Below are 17,082 nucleotides of genomic sequence, written 5' to 3'. Positions count from 1 at the left end.
ATGGTATCATTGTCAGAGAAGCAGTCTCCGTAATACTAGTCGGACCTATTTAGGAGGACGGCCCTTTCCTTCTTTTATGCGTTACTGTGCTATCAATCGGATTTTCTTGTATTCGTTTACGTTGCTTTTGAGCTCCGGGTCCTAATACATAAACATGAATAAATATACAAGGTAACTGTGTAAGTTAAATTGAAAACTAGCACAACTCATTAGCACAACTAATGATTAAAAGTTTGATGCAATAGCGATCGAGTCGTTACGTTTTTTCGTATACAACACAAACTTACGTTTTAATTTCGCCACACGAGAACGTGTTACACGTGATGTACTTTCTGGGCTGGATTCAGAAATCAATGAGTCGGTATTCTTTTTCTTCAGTCGTGCGATTTCCTCCATTGCCGGTGTCATCCACTTTGCTTTAAGTTCATTACTGAAGTTCGAGAAAATAATCAAACATTAGGAAAGATTATGATAACACGTGTTATACTTCGTGTATATTTATGTCCATATAGTACGATATCGAGTGAGCAATCGACAAACTTGTATACTAACTCCGATGATTTTGATACTGTCTTATTATGCCTGAATGAACCAGATTGTTTTTCCTTCATTCTACGAAGCACGTCCAACATCGCGTACGTTGGCAGGGACGGTGGCCGTGGTGACGGAGGCGGTGTGAGAGGCGAAGGTGGAGATTGAGTACTAATTTTCGCAAATTTATCCGGGTGCAGTGCCAATACCGCTTCCCAAGAGAAGTCTTTCCCTTGAGTTTGGCGCTTAGGCTGCGTGTTTCGCGTTATTCGTATCTGGAATAGGTAGAATTAGAATAAGATAATTAGAATCATACATTACAAAAACATAGAAGTTTTTTTGAAGATTATGTACTTAGAGTTGAACTGTCTTTACCTCGCCGTTCACAGGTCTACAAGGTTTTCTCTCTCTCAGATACGGACGTTCGAAAAATGTAGAGCACGTCAGATTTTCATTGGATTCTTTCATATAATAAAGATACGAAGGTATATTGCCATCTTGGCTCCCACCATATAGAAACAGATTCCGTAAATAAGAATAATTGGGTTTAGTCTCGAATTCTAGCTCTGTAATATACTTCATATATTCTAGGATAGCAGCTGTAAGAAGTAAGTAAAATTAAAGATCAGATTTTGATATTTATGATATTGAATCGGTCAAAAAATTCAATTTGATATTCTGCTTCCTTCGATAATAAGCCGACCACAACAATCGTGATTACTTAAGTTGGTGAATAATTTCTTCTCACTTTGACTTAAAGACAAATTGACTCAAAATCAAATCGAACTTTTTGAATAATCCAATATTTAACCAAAAATCCACAAACCAGGCGGTTTTTTCTTGTCAGGAAAGCATTTGTCCATAAATAAAGATAAGTTTGATAGAAGAATTTCCTTTTGTGCGTGAACTTCTTCCGGATTCAGCAGACCCATCTCTTCACTAGTCTTCTCCCACGGTAGCTTTCCGCACAACCATTGTATAATATTATATCCTAAAGTCTCTAGATCTCCTCTTCTTGAGTGTGCTGAAAAATATTTTAATTAATGAGAAAATTTTCTACGATATTCTCCTTTTATAGCAGATGCTATAAAACAGCATATGTAGATGTAGATGTAGATGTCAGGCTTTAGTTTTCGAAAATAATTGACGTACTTCCATGATGAGCGTCCCGCGATGTGTATTCTAAAGTGCCTTCATGAGCCCTTCTCTCGTCGTGCACAAACGATTTATGCTGACCAGTTCCTGTGCGAAAACGATACGCTAGTCCGTAGTCCACTAAGTACGCCTCAGACTTTTCCCTTCCTATTCCGTCTCCGTATGTCCCCGCTAACAGGATATTTGGTCCCTTTATATCTGCATGAGCATATCCTTTACTATGAATATACTCTAGCGCGTCCAGCTGTAAGGAAAATCGCAATTTCGGTAATAACGACGAGATCCAAGAAACGATTTCGAATCTCATTGATCGCAAATTTTACCATTTGTACAGCTAACGTGTTGACGAGTTTTGTTGGCAACTTTCTCCTGTGCGATAGAAATAACTTTCCGATATCTATGCCATACCGCGGTATTACCAGAAACCTGTACCGCTGTCCTCTGTAAACGTGAGATCCTGATCCTTCGTACGTAGGGACACCGATCCTTCTTTTGCCTTGAGACTTGCACCAGCTCTCGACTGCATAGACAACAGGAAGTTAGAAACGTGCTTGCGTTTCATCTTGTATACTTCTTTCATCTCTTCTTTCATATCTTTTTCTGTATTAAATACTGAAAGCTACTCACTCATATGTCTGCGTGCCGCTCTTATATAGAAATTCATCTCGACGAATAGCGGCCCATTATTGTGAGGTTCAATTTTCACGACATATTTTGCATTCTCCCCAACAGGTGATGTAATGTCGTTAGAAGCTGCACAATGAAGAATATTTCACTAGTCGATTCGGGATAGTTGCATTGGATTTATAAGAACAGTTAAGTTATAAGTATGAATACTTACCTAGGTATATATCTCCAAAACCACCATATCCAATAGTATTCCCTAATCTCCATTTATTTTGCGTAATATCTGTCAGGATCTCTCCTGCTGGCAATTGTGCTGGTAATTTGCAACCTGCAGCTGCTACCCTTTTTACAGGCACGTCTTCTACACGCCTTGGTGGCATTTTATTACTATTAAATCGTACACAATATACTTTTATTTTCTTTTCACAAATAATGCAATATGTTACAATTTAGACAAAAAATCACACATATGTGGTTTGCGGTATAGAATTTGTTTTCAGCATTGAGTCAAAATGATATCATGTTTATTTTAAAATTTAATGCAAATATATATACATGGGATAATAATACACTGTTTAAATGCCTATAACTTTATAGGTTATGGGTGTTTACAAGAATGACAAGAACATATTGTACATATTGAAAATCTAAATTGTTATAATATATCATTAATCCTTTAAAAGGCTAATATATACTTTTCATCAATATAGTTATTCGTATATTAATAATGCAAATGTATGTTTATCAGAGGATCATATATACAACACCCCTTGTATAAATATTATTTTTGCAATTTTTTTATGGATAAATTATTACAAAATTAAGGACGTTCATACATACACTTACATTTAAGAATAAAATATAGATGTTTCCTCTGTAATCCTAGAGAACATGAAAATATATTGGTTAAAACAGATGTATGCAAAAATATAGTTTTTAATGCAAGTTTATAATAAGTAAAACAATTGTCACTCTTTACATTTTAATAAAGTTAAAGCACTAAAATATCAAATGAATATATTTATTTTACATCATTATTCATGCATAATTTAAATCACTCAAACAGTTTATTCATTAATGGGTAATAATTAATTCAGTAATGACTAGAAACGGATATAACAAACAATAATATTATATCAATAGACTCATACAAATTCCAAGAGCAGTTGCAGTAAGAACATCAGTATCGTACAATACTTTTTCCTAGATTAAATATTGTCTATGGCAATATATAAATATACTCACATGATGTATATATATTCTTAAGGAACAATTTTTATCAGCTTATTACTTATAACGAACTCATATCCTGCATCCTAGTATATCTCGAGCACCCACGATGAGATTGAGATTCGTAGTCTAGTTGGTAATTAAGAACATTCTAAGGGTTAGTTATGAATTTACAAACGAAAAATAAACAATGTATATGTATAATATGCAATGTGTATGCATAAATAAGCATAATATAAAATGTTTTTATATTTGTGTGTGCATATATACATGTGTGTGTTTTTTCATACTAGCACATATTTTCAGAATACTTTGATATACCATGCGCGACGATCAGCCGGCGGCTGCGTTTCATACTTACTTTTCGTATTTTGCGACGACGAGTTAGAGATTTTGCGGCGTGTAAACGAGAAAATTGATAAGCGACCGACTCTTTATGCTCACACAGGGCCAAGTATCGGAGATCGAGAAATGCAAATTGGAGAGCGACACTAAGCCAATCAGGACGAAGCAGGTGAAAATCCAGATTATTCAATTGGTCGACTTCTAATCTGCAATTCCCAATTTTTCACGTGCGGTCCGATATCGTTTTTACGAGACTACGGTTTCGACACAGTACGGTCGTGTTGTGTATATGTTAGTGGAAGTGCGAAGCAACGTCTCGCCGCGTTGACGTTAGTGTATGTGTCGGTGCTTCGTCCCGCCCGTACGATGTGAGCAACCTGAACGGATAGCACGCTTTCGAGTTTCAAATACACGTGTCAATGCCCGCAACGGTCCGTCGCTGCAGCCGCCGACGTAGACCGACGCTCATCGAGTAGCCGCAACTCACGCTACGCCGAAGTATTCACCTCTCCCCGAATCCGAGTCGGATACAAACTGCCATCAACTGCCATTACGCGAACGGAAGCGGCGATCAGCTGAAACCATAGACCTGAGAACACACTTGAACGTAGTCGTGTAATGTTAAATCGGACTGACGAGTGGACGCTGAGGTTAGAAACAAAGGGGGAACACTGGCCAATCCGGATCGCCTCGGTTCGATCTGGTCAATTTCGCTCGTCCGGATTGGTGGTCTTAGTGCAGTTTGGAGACTTTCGACTCGAGCGTCTAGTTACTCGTGAATTATGGCGGCGATAAAACTAACGTTCCAAAATTCTACTCTGTAGGTAAAGTACATTTAATTGACTAATTATGATAAAAAATCCTAGTTATCTTTGTTCTTATCAATTAAATGCCACTCTTCCCGTCGAGTAGAGTTTTGGAACGCATCCCTGAAGTTTTTCTCATTCTCGCGCATGGCCTTCTAGCTCACGACTAATCTCTGCCCAGCACCGTTCGCGGCGCCATAGTGGGCGAAGTAGAGGTAATGTTCCAACAGCAAAATCGAAGTGAAATTTGTGTTGTGAATTGGAGCGATAGTTGTAGCCGAACTGAGGAGATTTTTACCGGAATAACTTGCGAATTCCCGTCGCGAAAGATGGAAATGGATTGATCGCAAGCCCGTCGTGTGAGTATCGCTTCAATGGCCCTTTTATGTATTCGTTTAGTGGTTAGAATCCATCCGCATCGACGTATTGTTCTCTCTCTCTCTCTCTCGCTCTCTCGCTTTCCCTATCTATTCGCTGTTTCCCTCTTTCTTCCTCTTTGACTATTGAGTGTGTTAGTGGCTGAAGCATTTTACTTTCACGTCGCGGCCATAATCGCAATTATTACCAATTTCTTCCACGAAAAATGTGCCGCGTATATTTGTAAAAAAAGGAACATTCTGTTCGTGAAATTCGACTTTATCGAACATTAAGAAATCACGAATGCTCCTTTACGCTATATTCGAAAAAACATAATTGTTGCTGGATACATGTTCTAGATTCTAGATAAATGTGTTAGATAAAAAGTTCTTCACTTGAAGTTCTCTCGCATCCTATTCATTCATATATTTGTTGTTGCAATCTTATCATCAACATGTCAATCATACATGTTATGTTTCAATTTTATATTTCTCATATGTTGCTAGATGCTCTCATTTATACAAACATTTATAGCAATTATTCTTTTAGATAAAGTTAATTTCATCCTGAGTTACTTATATTTGTGATTTATTTAAAACTTTTGTATAATTTTCTGTTGCAGAGAGTATCTATTGTTGTAGTATCACATATATAATTCATCGTAATCATGTCTTACCCCGGTCAGCCACCTATGGGTATTCCAGGGATGCCTCCGATGCCATACATGGTTGGTGCACCTCCTCCAATCATAGGAGGAGTAATGCCTATGGCACATGTAAGTAAATTTATCATATTAAGGCATGACAATTGTGTTTTAGTACAAATAGATTGTGAAATACACTATGTTTATTTATATGCAAACTAAGTGGCAAATTTATGTAGTAACTCTTGCTTCTATTGCTGCTGTGAAATTAGTTTTTAAATTGTTATCTATGAAATACAGGCTTACTTCTATGTACAGTTGAAGCTATTGATTAATGCATATATGTTTTGTATTATTCTTATTGTACTGTAAAGCACGCACACATATACAGTTTATATCAACATAGAATGTATTACAATACGCTATTTTGTGTGACTTACAAGTTAAAAGTATATATATCTGTATATCTTTCTCAAATTTTCTCTTAGAAATGTTACATTTCACTTTGCATTGCTATATATTCTAATACAGCAATGTATTATATACTCATAGTACAAGTGACATATCGTAAACTTATTTGAAATATATATAAAAAACATTTTGTTAAACGATTTTACGCATAGGTTAAACTTTTGATAAGATTACCTGTCATACAACTGTCTTATTATTATCTTCTTTTTATTTAATGCATGATACGTACGTGCGTGCGTGCAAAGCGGAATGATAAGTCGTTATTCTGTAGCAATGCTTAGTTAGCTAAAATAAGAATGTATTAATCGCGCTATTAGAGAGGGAGGGGAAATGCGGAAGTGCATGAGTAGATATGTGCATTATTAAGAATCCTACCATTTATAAAACATAGATGATTCCAACACCCGTATCTGCGATGCAGACATCCGCGCCAGCCGTGCGTTATTCGCGCAATCAGAATCGCCACGATAATAATCGTCGGCGGGAAAGGGAGCCCGGTCCGCCTGTCACCGTGTTCGTTGGTAACATAATGGATAGAGCGCCCGACGTGATGATGCGTCACATTCTGGGTGCCTGTGGTCATGTACTTTCATGGAAAAGGGTACAGGCGTTTGGGTTTTGCGAATTCGCGGGCCCTGACGCTGGTCTCAGGGCGGTGCGATTATTGCACGACATGGAAATTGGCACGAAGAAACTTCTCGTCAAGGTAGACGCTAAAACTAAGGTAGTCCTGGACCAATTCAAAGGTAGGAATAGTCGGTAGAAGCGAGAACGCGGATTAGGATGAAACTAATTTTGCACGCATTACTTCATAGCTGAACGAAGGAAGAAAGTAAGGGGCGGTCAGTCACCCTTGCAAGACGAAACATCCACGGAGGGAGCCGATGGCGAGGACGTCGAAGACTATATGGACGAAGGTATGAGAGTGGTCGACGCCGACGCGCTCACTCGTATCAACCAGATCATAGGGGAACATGCCATAGACTTGGAAATGGCGCAAGTTGCTCCAGGTTATTATCTATATGATTTTTAATTCTTACATGTATTGTTATATGTTGCATAATAATCATATGATAAACAAGTAATACTTTGTGTTAATATTGTTTTATTATTTCCGTTATTTTCATAATTTCTATTATTTCACAATTTATAATATGATATAAATATAAATGTTGTTTTTTGCAGAGGAACACCAGACAAAAATAGTAGCTAAGTCCTTAAACTTGGATGACACGGAGATAGAAGAAAGTAAAAGAGACTTGATTACTCGGGAGATTGGCAAATTCAGAGAAGTCATGAAGGTAATTATTATTATGAACATTTTTACATCTCTTTCTTTCTTTGAGTCCTATCTTCTTCTTTTTTTCGACTGCAAAAAGAAATTTGTCGCGTAGATACAACGAGAGATGGAACTCTTATCTTCCTTAAGAAAGTATATGCTAAAAAAGAAGGCACTTCACAAATTTATTGACATCAATTAGTCACAAGATTGATATTGCTTACTTATAAAATACTACTTATTTGGCTTACAAAGCATTATAAACATATCTTTTTATAATTGTGAATATAGTTCTCACACGATACTGATAAATAATGAAATTTTAATGGGATATAATCTGTTATATCCGATTGTATTTTATCTGCAGCAAGATCGGACATAGAATATAATTCAGTCAAGTTCTATCAATAAATTAATGTTAACAATAAAATATTACGGTTTGCTTAAGGTAATGTGTGACTGTATCTTCTTTATTTGAATCGTTTTTCTTTTCTTAGTTTCTTATGTCTTTTTCGTTATTTTCGATATAAGATTAGTAAGATACTTTTCTATTTTCCTTTATTTTTAGTATGTCACTAAGTATATGTTTGTAATACTTTGTATATGTTTGTAATACTTTGTACTGTTTTATTATTTCTATTATTTTCACAGTGCTTATCTTTTATATATGTATCGACACATTTTTATCAGTTTAAAAAGTTTAAGTATGTTAACGTTGATCGCATATATATTCAAAATTGTCGCAGCACTTTGAAACGTTGAATGCACGAAGAAAAGAAAAATGTTGTTACATTACGTTTTGTCAATTTGTGTACGAAATTCGAGGTATGCATTAGCATAACACAATAACGTAAATCTGTGAGCTCGTGCTATACACGAAAGAAAATCTTAATATTTATCTATGAATTGCTATTAGTATCTACTTCACAGAAATATTACGATTGGATGCGATTTCACGCGTCATGCTTAAATAATCTGAATGACATGCTGACTCTCTTGCAACGTGAAAATCGCAAGTGTCCAATCGCTTATACTTCCTATTGCAGACTACCGTTAACTCCTTTAAATATCTTCTATCTTTCTCTAACGGATCTATCTCTTTTCCTTCCCTTTCTATTTCTATCTGTTTATCAACTCCTCTATCAAACGATCTATCTATCTATCTATCTATCTATCTATCTATCTATCTATCTATCTACCTACTTACTTACCTATCTACTTATCTATCTTTTTTTTCTCTTTCTCCACTTAAAATATAAAAGAATGTATCTGTATGTACAAGAGAGGATTATGAATATCTCGTAACGAAAGCCGTAGCTCTTAAGTATTTTGTGGTAAAGTGCGTGTGTGCTATGTTAGCTCTGAACAATTGGAGCCGTGACTCGTTGCTGTAATTATAATAACAGGCAGCGTGCGTCGCACACAGCAAACGCACACGCCTAGGAATGCTGTGTGTGGGGACCACCCTTTCACTCACTCATTGGCTCTGAAGGGAGTCAATCACAGCACATCCCTCGTATTTTCGCAGGCGGCTGCAGCCTCGTCGGTAAGTCAGAGTACAATCCAAAACAACCAAACATGAAAAAAGAAATGAGAATAAAAGATATGCGCAACATATATATAATATATATTACTAAAGGAGACTCGAGTTCTCCGTGGCAAGCTGGCGACATGTAGCTGATCACTTTGTTTCTATTGGTATTCTGTTTTACTGAATACGTCGCAAATACTGATCTGCGCTACATTGCGGCTGTTATATTTTTGACGTTTAGAGATAGACACGATTACGATTTATTTGGTGATGAACTTTATCTACTTCTGTATATGTCATGCTAAACTGCTAGCGATAGCAATTACATGAGATTAAATGAGATACGAGCGCATTGAATGTATCGGATGTGCATGTTTTTCAATGAGTCAAAGTAAGATGAGTTTCTTCTGTCTCTCGTGCGGCTGTATTTCATTTCTGTGATCATAGTTTGTATTCCACTTGTGGCTAAGCTTATCCAAGCACATGTCTTTGATCCGAGAGAATTCTTCAAGTGATTCGAATTACTGCGTGTGTATTATCGTGCATTGCGTTTACATTAATTAAGCCACGCGAGACTTTGACTTTCTACGCGAAAAAATACACACGTATGTACAATCTTACGTCTGAAGTTACACGATTTAGAATCGCAGTATAAATGAAATGAACGCGACAGCTTATCGCCGCATTGTCGTCTAGCAGTCTAGTATTCGCATATCGAACGTAGGTAAGCGGTTCTTTAGGTTGCTTTCACGCACAGTCTAGGATTGGAATGTATTGTCATTTTGTACAAAACACTTTGGCGCTGACACATTATTGCGATACATCTATTGGATAAACTACTATGATAGGGCCGGGAGACTTTCTGTACGCTACACACAATGAAAAATGATTTTGTCATCACCAAAATGGCGACTGTTCAGTTGTTGTCTTTATTTTGTGTAAACAGCTTCTGTCAGCGTCTCGATCAGACATGTAGTACCTAGGTGCGCGCTCCTCCATTCTCCGGTACCACCACACTGACTGACCAAGTCAACTTCACACCGTGAGTAAACTCCACAACCATGAGCCAAACACGAGCATTCGGTTCTTGTAGTTTTTTTTTGCTAGTGAGATCGCCCCGAATCAGTGATACCTTTTGACCACGTTTCATATTACAGCAGTCTATTTTCTCCTCACAACGTGCATCTACTTTCATGCACTGAGTTATTCTACCCCTCGTTAGCTTAAAATAAAATTTTTTAAAATCATGGGTTACCGTATGGACGAGAGACAGCTTGCACGTTCCATTACGCTGAAGTAGGTAAACCGATCAGTGCAAAACGCTAAGAACGACTCGTCGGGGCTAAAAAGAGAACTGCGAGATACAATGAATTATCTTTTAAGCTTCGTAATCGTAATTGCATTATATATATACATATATCAATGCGGACCGCAGCGATATCGTTTCTATATGGTCGTCAGGAAGAGCATTCAGAAAACAGACGTGTTTGCATGACACTGTAACGCGAGTAACTTTTCATTTACTTATTAGACTTATCTTTCTTCAAGTAAAAAAAAAATATATATACGTATATCTGATTTAAACGTGGACTTGCGTGCGTTTCGCGCGGGCACATCGCTTTTTCTTAATCTCGATCGATCGGGATTTTCCAAACAGTAACCCATTTTGGATACTAGTATAACAAATAAGGATGAACCATACTAATTTATTTCTAAGACGTCACGTTTATAACACGAATCGATAACGGTGGGCAAACTATTGTGCATTTGATATCCAACAGTTTGCTGCATCAGCTGCCATAACGCGTGTAACCATTACCAGAGGAAAACAATGTTGACAGAACAGTGTGACAGTTTCTTGGCAAATGTGAAAAGATGTTTTGGTGGATACCCTTCTTCGTGATGACTGCGCCTCCGATTGGTATTATACTTTCTAATAATTATTGAATATTGATCAAGAGTCAACTAAATAATCTCGAAAGAGAATCCCCTTTCGAAGCTCTTTATAGAATATATTACTATAGATTTAGACACTATCGATTTTACAGGCACATTTGCAATGTTGTAAGTACATTGGGTGGCCTCTGCGATGCATCTGTTTAGCGTTTAAGGTACTTACATTATAAGCTAGAGCCTAAGACAACTCTTATGCCTGTATCCAAATATTTGTACCTGCACTTAGGTAATTGATATGTAAACGAGATTTCGCGTAAGATGCCGCCGATCGAGCATACTCCAGTGGAGTGAGTATACCATATTGAAATGAACATCTCTCTACATTCGTTATGTCAGATGATTATTAAGGCTTATAACAACTAGTAATCGTTCTGCGTGTACGAATTGAGTATGACTGTTTTTAGCGTGATCTTCTTTTCTATCGGTACGTTTTCTCTCTTTGTCTCCGTTATGGCTAAAACGAAAGGAAAAAAAAGAAACGAAACGATCACGAAACCGATAAGGACATTCGTGAAAATGAGCAGAGGCATTTGTACATCTACAGCGCCACTGGCGAAAAATACATAGGCAAAATTTATCTCACGTATTATGTGATATCCGTTAGCTTTTAATTTGACGAAGTTTTGTTTGAATAATTAGCACATATTGTGTTGTGACTAGATCGCTAATAGAACTCTTATTGAACATTTATTTATACACACGGCACATAATGCATCTTCCTGCTCTTCGTTTTGTTGTATACTTAAGGAGGATACGATTGCTAGTTTCTTGGTTCCATCATTATCACAAGACCGACGCGCTTGTTTCAACATTCTCGTCTCACCTGCACCCGAATTCTTGTGTTTTATAGAAGCAGGAAGAGGAGAAGGCCCAGGTGAAGCGAAAGAAGGAAGCAGTCGAGAAGGAGGAGCGCGAGAAACGGGAAAAGGAGCGGCGCGATAAGCGCGACGACGACACCAACAAGGACGATCAGGATGGAGATCTCGGTAGTCCTACGTCTCATAAAGGTCGTAGCGATAGTACCGGCAGCAGTAGAAGGGATAAACGTCGATCCAGATCTCGGTGAGGCATCAACCGAATAATTTCTTCTACGAAAAATAATGTTTCATTTGTTCCGACATTTGATTTATGTAAGTTACAGAAAACAGTTCAATACAGAGACAATTCTTTTATTCGTGTGACGTAGTTTTTTTTAATGTAACATAACTTTTGTCTCATAAGTTTGAACTTTTAAGGTCTAAGGAACGCGACAGAGACCGATCGAGAAGCGATCGAGATCGGGATCGAGACAGAGACCGCGAGAGAGATCGAGAGCGGGAACGGGAACGGGAACGGGAGCGGGACCGGGATCGCGAAAGGGAACGCGAGCGGGAGCGTGAGCGAGACCGGGAGAAGGAGAGAGATCGGGAGCGGGAAAGAGAGCGGGAGCGCGAGGAGATGAGAAAAAGTGAGAGAGAAATTATGCGCGAAAGGGAAGAGGAGGAAGAAGCGAAGGAGAGGAAGAAGAACGACAGGCGAGCGAGAGAGAAGGAAGCAGCTTACCAGGAGCGTTTAAGGGCGTGGGAGACGCGCGAGAGACGTAAATTGAAGGAGTACGAGAAGGAAGCGGAGAAGCGTCGCGGGAAACGTGAAACCCGCGAGAGAGAAGCGAAGCGTCTGAAGGAATTTCTCGAGGACTATGACGACGATCGCGATGACACCAAGTATTACAAGGGCAAAGAGCTGTCCCGTCGACTGGAGGAACGCGCAGTGGAGGCCGAGGCAGACTCGCGGGATCGATGCACTGAACGCCAGGAGCTTCAGCGTTTACGTGACAAATTGTACGCTGATGCTTCTCATCCAGATCCTGCCGCGGAATTCGAAAGAGTGAGTCTTGTTTCTACCCGATAATCTTAAACCGGGAGAGATACTGTTTAAATATCATCTATGATCTGTCTTTCATATACCAAATGTAAAATAAAAGTATAAAGTAAGATTATATGTTAATGAATGATGAATATATAATTTATAATTAAAAGAATCAAAAGTCGATTATAATAGAGCTAATTTTTCATTGTTCGTTGAAAAACTATTCCGATAAGAAAGATCTTTATTTCATAGAATTTCTTTATTCTTCAACTTATCGTACGCATTCATCTTTTTAGTTGAAAGCCGAACGGGAAGAGCAATACAAGCCTAAACCAGTAATTACTATAATCGACGAGGAGGACGAGAAGACGACGAAAAAAGAAGAACCGATGCCGCCAATAGAAACCGAGCCAATTGAGAGCGATAGCGACGACGGGGTGCAATTTGACGACGCTTCTCAGCCGGAAGTTCCGTCCAGAACACCACCACGACATCATCATCACCATCGCCGGCATCATAGACATCATCAAAATCATCATCGTGACGGTGAAGAAAATCAAGAAGGCAGCATAGAAACAGCGGACCGAGAAAGCTTGAAAGACGCACGGCCGTCGCCGGTCCAAGCCACGACACCTGCTCAATCCATTCCACCGACGCTGGACGAAGATTCGCGCATGTCGTTAGTCAGCGAGCCAGAGAAGACAAGCGGCAGTAAATATTTGGTTTATTTAGACATGATTTAGACATTATTTAGACATGATTTAGTGATTCTTTTCACGATATTGTATGAGTGTATTTACAATTATATATTTATAATTGTTATACATTTGTTTATTATGCGGAAAAGGAAAGACTTTGTTTATTATATATTATTTACAATTATTTATTTATTGCGATAGGTAATTTCGTTCCGTTCGCTATGGGGAGTGGAGGCAATCGTGCTAGCGGAGATCACGCCGTTGGAAACAAAACGCCAGTTAGTCCGAGTGCAGCTGCCAATGTAAATTCGCAACAAGCGAATCAAACGCGGAAGAAAGGTCGTATAGACGTTAAAGACGTTTTTAATAACGATGACGATGATGATGCAGCTAACACCGCAAAGAAACGTAAACTCGTACCACTGGGTAAGTGTCTCACCTTCGTTATTAACTCCAATGAGAGAAAGCTGAGACATTTACAGTCTTTGCTGCTTGCAGATTACGGCGAAGATAAAAAGAAGAAAACGGAAGAAACTACGAAACCAGGGAAAGAGGAAAGTACAAAAAGTCAAGAGGAAAAGCGAAAGCACATCAAATCTCTCATAGACAAAATACCTACCGATAAGAATGCTTTATTCGGTTATCAACTCGACTGGGCAGTGATAGATAACGTAAATATTAATTATATTTTACGAACAGTGCCTCTCTAAAACAATAAGAGATCGCTTACAATATGGCATCTATATCCTTCGTGTAAACTTGTAAAAAATGATAAGTTTTATTCAATTCGCCAATGAGATTTTTCATCTTTCTTCTCGAAATTTAAAACGCGAAGGAAATAAGTATGTTGTAAACGATCTTTAAGACTGTTTTTAGGGACAGTCTCATTATTGATTCATTGATTCTACTTGTGTTTTAATTTAATTTGCTTTTTCTGTCTAATAATATAACGATTTTGATTAATAAAAGCTACTCTTATTAACTGTAACTTTATTTTCATGTTTTTTATTTTCTTTTTTAGACACTGATGGAAAAAAGAATCAGACCTTGGATCAATAAGAAGATCATTGAATACATCGGTGAACCGGAACCTACTTTAGTAGATTTCATCTGCAGCAAAGTCATGGCGGGCAGTTCTCCTCAGGGAATACTTGACGATGTACAGATGGTAATTATTATAAATATTACGAAACGTGACATTGCCACATGTTATACACAAACTTTACAGAGCACATATTTCGTATGTTTCAGGTATTAGATGAAGAGGCGGAAGTATTCGTAGTCAAAATGTGGAGGTTACTAATCTATGAAGTGGAAGCTAAAAAGATGGGCTTAGTGAAGTAATGGGAATACTATCTGAAGAATTTTATCACTCACGGTTTATACAAATATATTCCCTCAACTAAGACGATGTCTAGAAATTACACGTAATCTAGGCGTAATTTATCTATCATACTATGAAAATGGACGGGGAAAATACTGTCATGGATTCGATATTGACTTTAAATGTGTAGTAGTTATAGCGTTAAATAAACTTGTAATTACGATTTATAATATGTCGGGCACTTTTCAATTTATCTGTGATTGTCTAAACGTGACAATTTTGTATAGAAAAAATAAAGTTCTATTAGTATAATTTATTTCAATGTTAAGAGGATGTCATATTTCTCTGCAAAATTTACATTGTAGTGATATAGAAACTACTAAAAATTATAAATATTGCTACATAATAGAAGTACGTGTAAAAATAAATTTGAGCATTGCCCAATATGTGACAAAAAGATTAAAAAAATTATATATATATATATGTAGATTTATTTGTTACGGAATGCTCCAATTGACAAAAGTTTCACTTTTCACTGAGATAAGTGTTTTTTATCACATGAGTTTATCCCTTTTGACATCCTTTTAATATTGTTTGTAACATTAGGTTAAATTAGGTGATATGGATTTCTTATTACTTAAAAATTATATTACTATGAAAATGTATTTTTAAACTTTTTTTCATCATAGATCATCATATCAAAGGTATCCATATTACATTTATCTGTTCTTTCATATTATTTGTTCTTTGATGTATTTATCCGTTCATATTTCACATTTCTTATATAAATAAATTATAAACTGAATGGTCTACGACGAAAAAATAGAGTACGTAAATTTATTTTCTTTTATTTTTTTTAAACGAGCTATAATCTATTCATAATTTGCTTTTAACAGTAAATGTCGTCGTCCATTCTGAATATGATTTTCTTATCATTAATTTTTACGTCAATTTTTTTCTTTCTCTTTCCACAGTGTAAACGACTTCCCTGTACTATCCCCAACATAAAAGAAACTCAAATCGAAATGTAAGAAAGAAGAAACCTGCAGTAAAAATTTTATCTACTGTTTATACGCACCAAAGTATCTATACTTCTACGCTAGATGTCGCTACATATGCAATTCATATTTGATTTTCTACACTACCGTTAATGACAAGATGAACGCCGCGGGACTTCAATGTTTGATTCTGAGCAGGTAATATTTCATTTATTATGTATAAAAGATAAGTTTCTATCACTTATATACATAAGCAACGCTTAAACAATCGATCGTGCATAACACGTGTACAATATGGCAACGTGACGCATATCTCGACGCACATATTTCGGCAAGAATCAGTTCGTTTTGAAACAAGGGAAATCGATCTTGATCTTGTTGTAACGTGAAATCAGCGGGAGCGGCCAACTTTTCTGTTACTCGCTCTACTCTTTATCTCTCGTCGTTGCGAAAACACCGGCTTGATTCTGGAGCATTAATTATATTCGCGATGACGTATTTGACGAAGTCGTCAAACGGTCGAACGGCGGAAAATGACGCGGCCTTCTCTCCGTCCTCCCTCTTCCCTCTCTCTCTCCCTTTCCTTCACTCTCTCTCTCACACACACTACGTGTATGTCGAACCGATCATAATTGACTCATTAATCATAATATTGATTCGATATCGGCGCGTTTACGCGCGAATTTCTACCGTGAGGAACGGATCGGGTTTTCTCCTTCGTGACAAAAAAACAAGGACGCGCCGATTATTAATGGGACACACGAGTAGTCCGTACATAATCGCACGAACGAATTGTAAATCGAGGTCCATCTCTTAAAAAACACTCTAATTGCCGTCTATATGCCTTTTTCGCGTAATTCTCGTGACTTTGATATTAATCTGTTTATTTCTGCTGCGGGTTTGTTGTATGCAGCGCGAGGAAACCTTTCTAACCGAAAGTTTTCTTGCAAACACATGTATGATAAAAATAAAATATTTTATACTGCAGCACACGTGTAACATACGGCGTGTTCTATTTTTATCGCATCGAAATACGTCAATTCCTATTTTTTAATTTCTATTTTTTTAACGCGACTTGACATTACATGATTATGTACAATTAATCTATAATATATATATATATATATATATATATATATATATATATATATATATATATATATATACAGGGTGTTCGGAAAGTATCGGGACGCCCGAATATCAGGAAAAATATAAGTTTTACAAAAAAATGTTTCAGACAAAAGTTGTGGCGTTTAAAAAGATGTATTTACTGATCACATCAG

General features: G+C 37.2%; 2 protein-coding genes across 5 annotated transcripts; one reads left to right on the top strand and one right to left on the bottom strand.

Moving 5' to 3' along the window:
* LOC116842152 (serine/threonine-protein kinase VRK1-like) lies at positions 1–4,520 on the bottom strand. Of its 3 annotated transcripts, none has more exons than XM_032810929.1 (12): positions 4,395–4,520; positions 3,559–3,672; positions 3,160–3,195; positions 2,528–2,700; positions 2,314–2,439; positions 2,010–2,206; positions 1,684–1,930; positions 1,358–1,555; positions 907–1,130; positions 553–806; positions 288–430; positions 1–141 (listed from the first exon to the last, which is right to left on the bottom strand). In XM_032810929.1, exons 4-12 carry the CDS (start codon positions 2,691–2,693, stop codon positions 50–52), a joined length of 1,647 nt encoding a protein of 548 aa, XP_032666820.1. In that variant the 5' UTR covers positions 2,694–2,700; positions 3,160–3,195; positions 3,559–3,672; positions 4,395–4,520; the 3' UTR covers positions 1–49. The 3 variants fall into 3 exon arrangements, with proteins under 3 accessions (XP_032666820.1, XP_032666819.1, XP_032666817.1); XM_032810928.1 differs by having other exon boundaries at positions 4,376–4,489; XM_032810926.1 differs by having other exon boundaries at positions 3,905–4,417.
* Positions 4,521–4,564: 44 nt separating this feature from the next.
* On the top strand, positions 4,565–15,535 carry LOC116842149 (RNA-binding protein 25-like). Of its 2 annotated transcripts, none has more exons than XM_032810920.1 (13): positions 4,565–4,712; positions 4,854–5,053; positions 5,674–5,826; positions 6,587–6,911; positions 6,981–7,175; positions 7,351–7,466; positions 11,782–11,993; positions 12,167–12,797; positions 13,076–13,490; positions 13,679–13,903; positions 13,976–14,148; positions 14,499–14,645; positions 14,729–15,535. In XM_032810920.1, the coding sequence occupies exons 3-13, from the start codon at positions 5,719–5,721 to the stop codon at positions 14,819–14,821; spliced, it is 2,640 nt and encodes an 879-aa protein (XP_032666811.1). In that variant the 5' UTR covers positions 4,565–4,712; positions 4,854–5,053; positions 5,674–5,718; the 3' UTR covers positions 14,822–15,535. The 2 variants fall into 2 exon arrangements, with proteins under 2 accessions (XP_032666811.1, XP_032666810.1); XM_032810919.1 differs by having other exon boundaries at positions 6,557–6,911.
* The last annotated feature ends 1,547 nt before the right edge of the window (positions 15,536–17,082 follow it).

The sequence above is a fragment of the Odontomachus brunneus genome, unplaced genomic scaffold (genome assembly GCF_010583005.1).
Source record: "Odontomachus brunneus isolate Ranch 3 - 2012 unplaced genomic scaffold, Obru_v1 Obru_scaffold_021, whole genome shotgun sequence".
In the NCBI taxonomy this organism is placed as follows: domain Eukaryota; kingdom Metazoa; phylum Arthropoda; class Insecta; order Hymenoptera; family Formicidae; genus Odontomachus; species Odontomachus brunneus.
This window is presented reverse-complemented; position numbering and strand designations above follow the sequence as displayed.

Coding starts and splice junctions, on each gene's coding strand:
- LOC116842149 (XM_032810919.1), top strand. CDS start 5,719: ATGTCTTACCCCGGTCAGCCACCTATGGGTATTCCAGGGATGCCTCCG. Junction 5,827..6,556: donor GAGTAATGCCTATGGCACAT/GTAAGTAAATTT, acceptor TATAAAACATAG/ATGATTCCAACACCCGTATC. Junction 7,467..11,781: donor AATTCAGAGAAGTCATGAAG/GTAATTATTATT, acceptor TGTGTTTTATAG/AAGCAGGAAGAGGAGAAGGC.
- LOC116842152 (XM_032810929.1), bottom strand. CDS start 2,693: ATGCCACCAAGGCGTGTAGAAGACGTGCCTGTAAAAAGGGTAGCAGCT. Junction 2,207..2,313: donor AGCGGCACGCAGACATATGA/GTGAGTAGCTTT, acceptor TTGTCTATGCAG/TCGAGAGCTGGTGCAAGTCT. Junction 807..906: donor GTAGACCTGTGAACGGCGAG/GTAAAGACAGTT, acceptor TACCTATTCCAG/ATACGAATAACGCGAAACAC.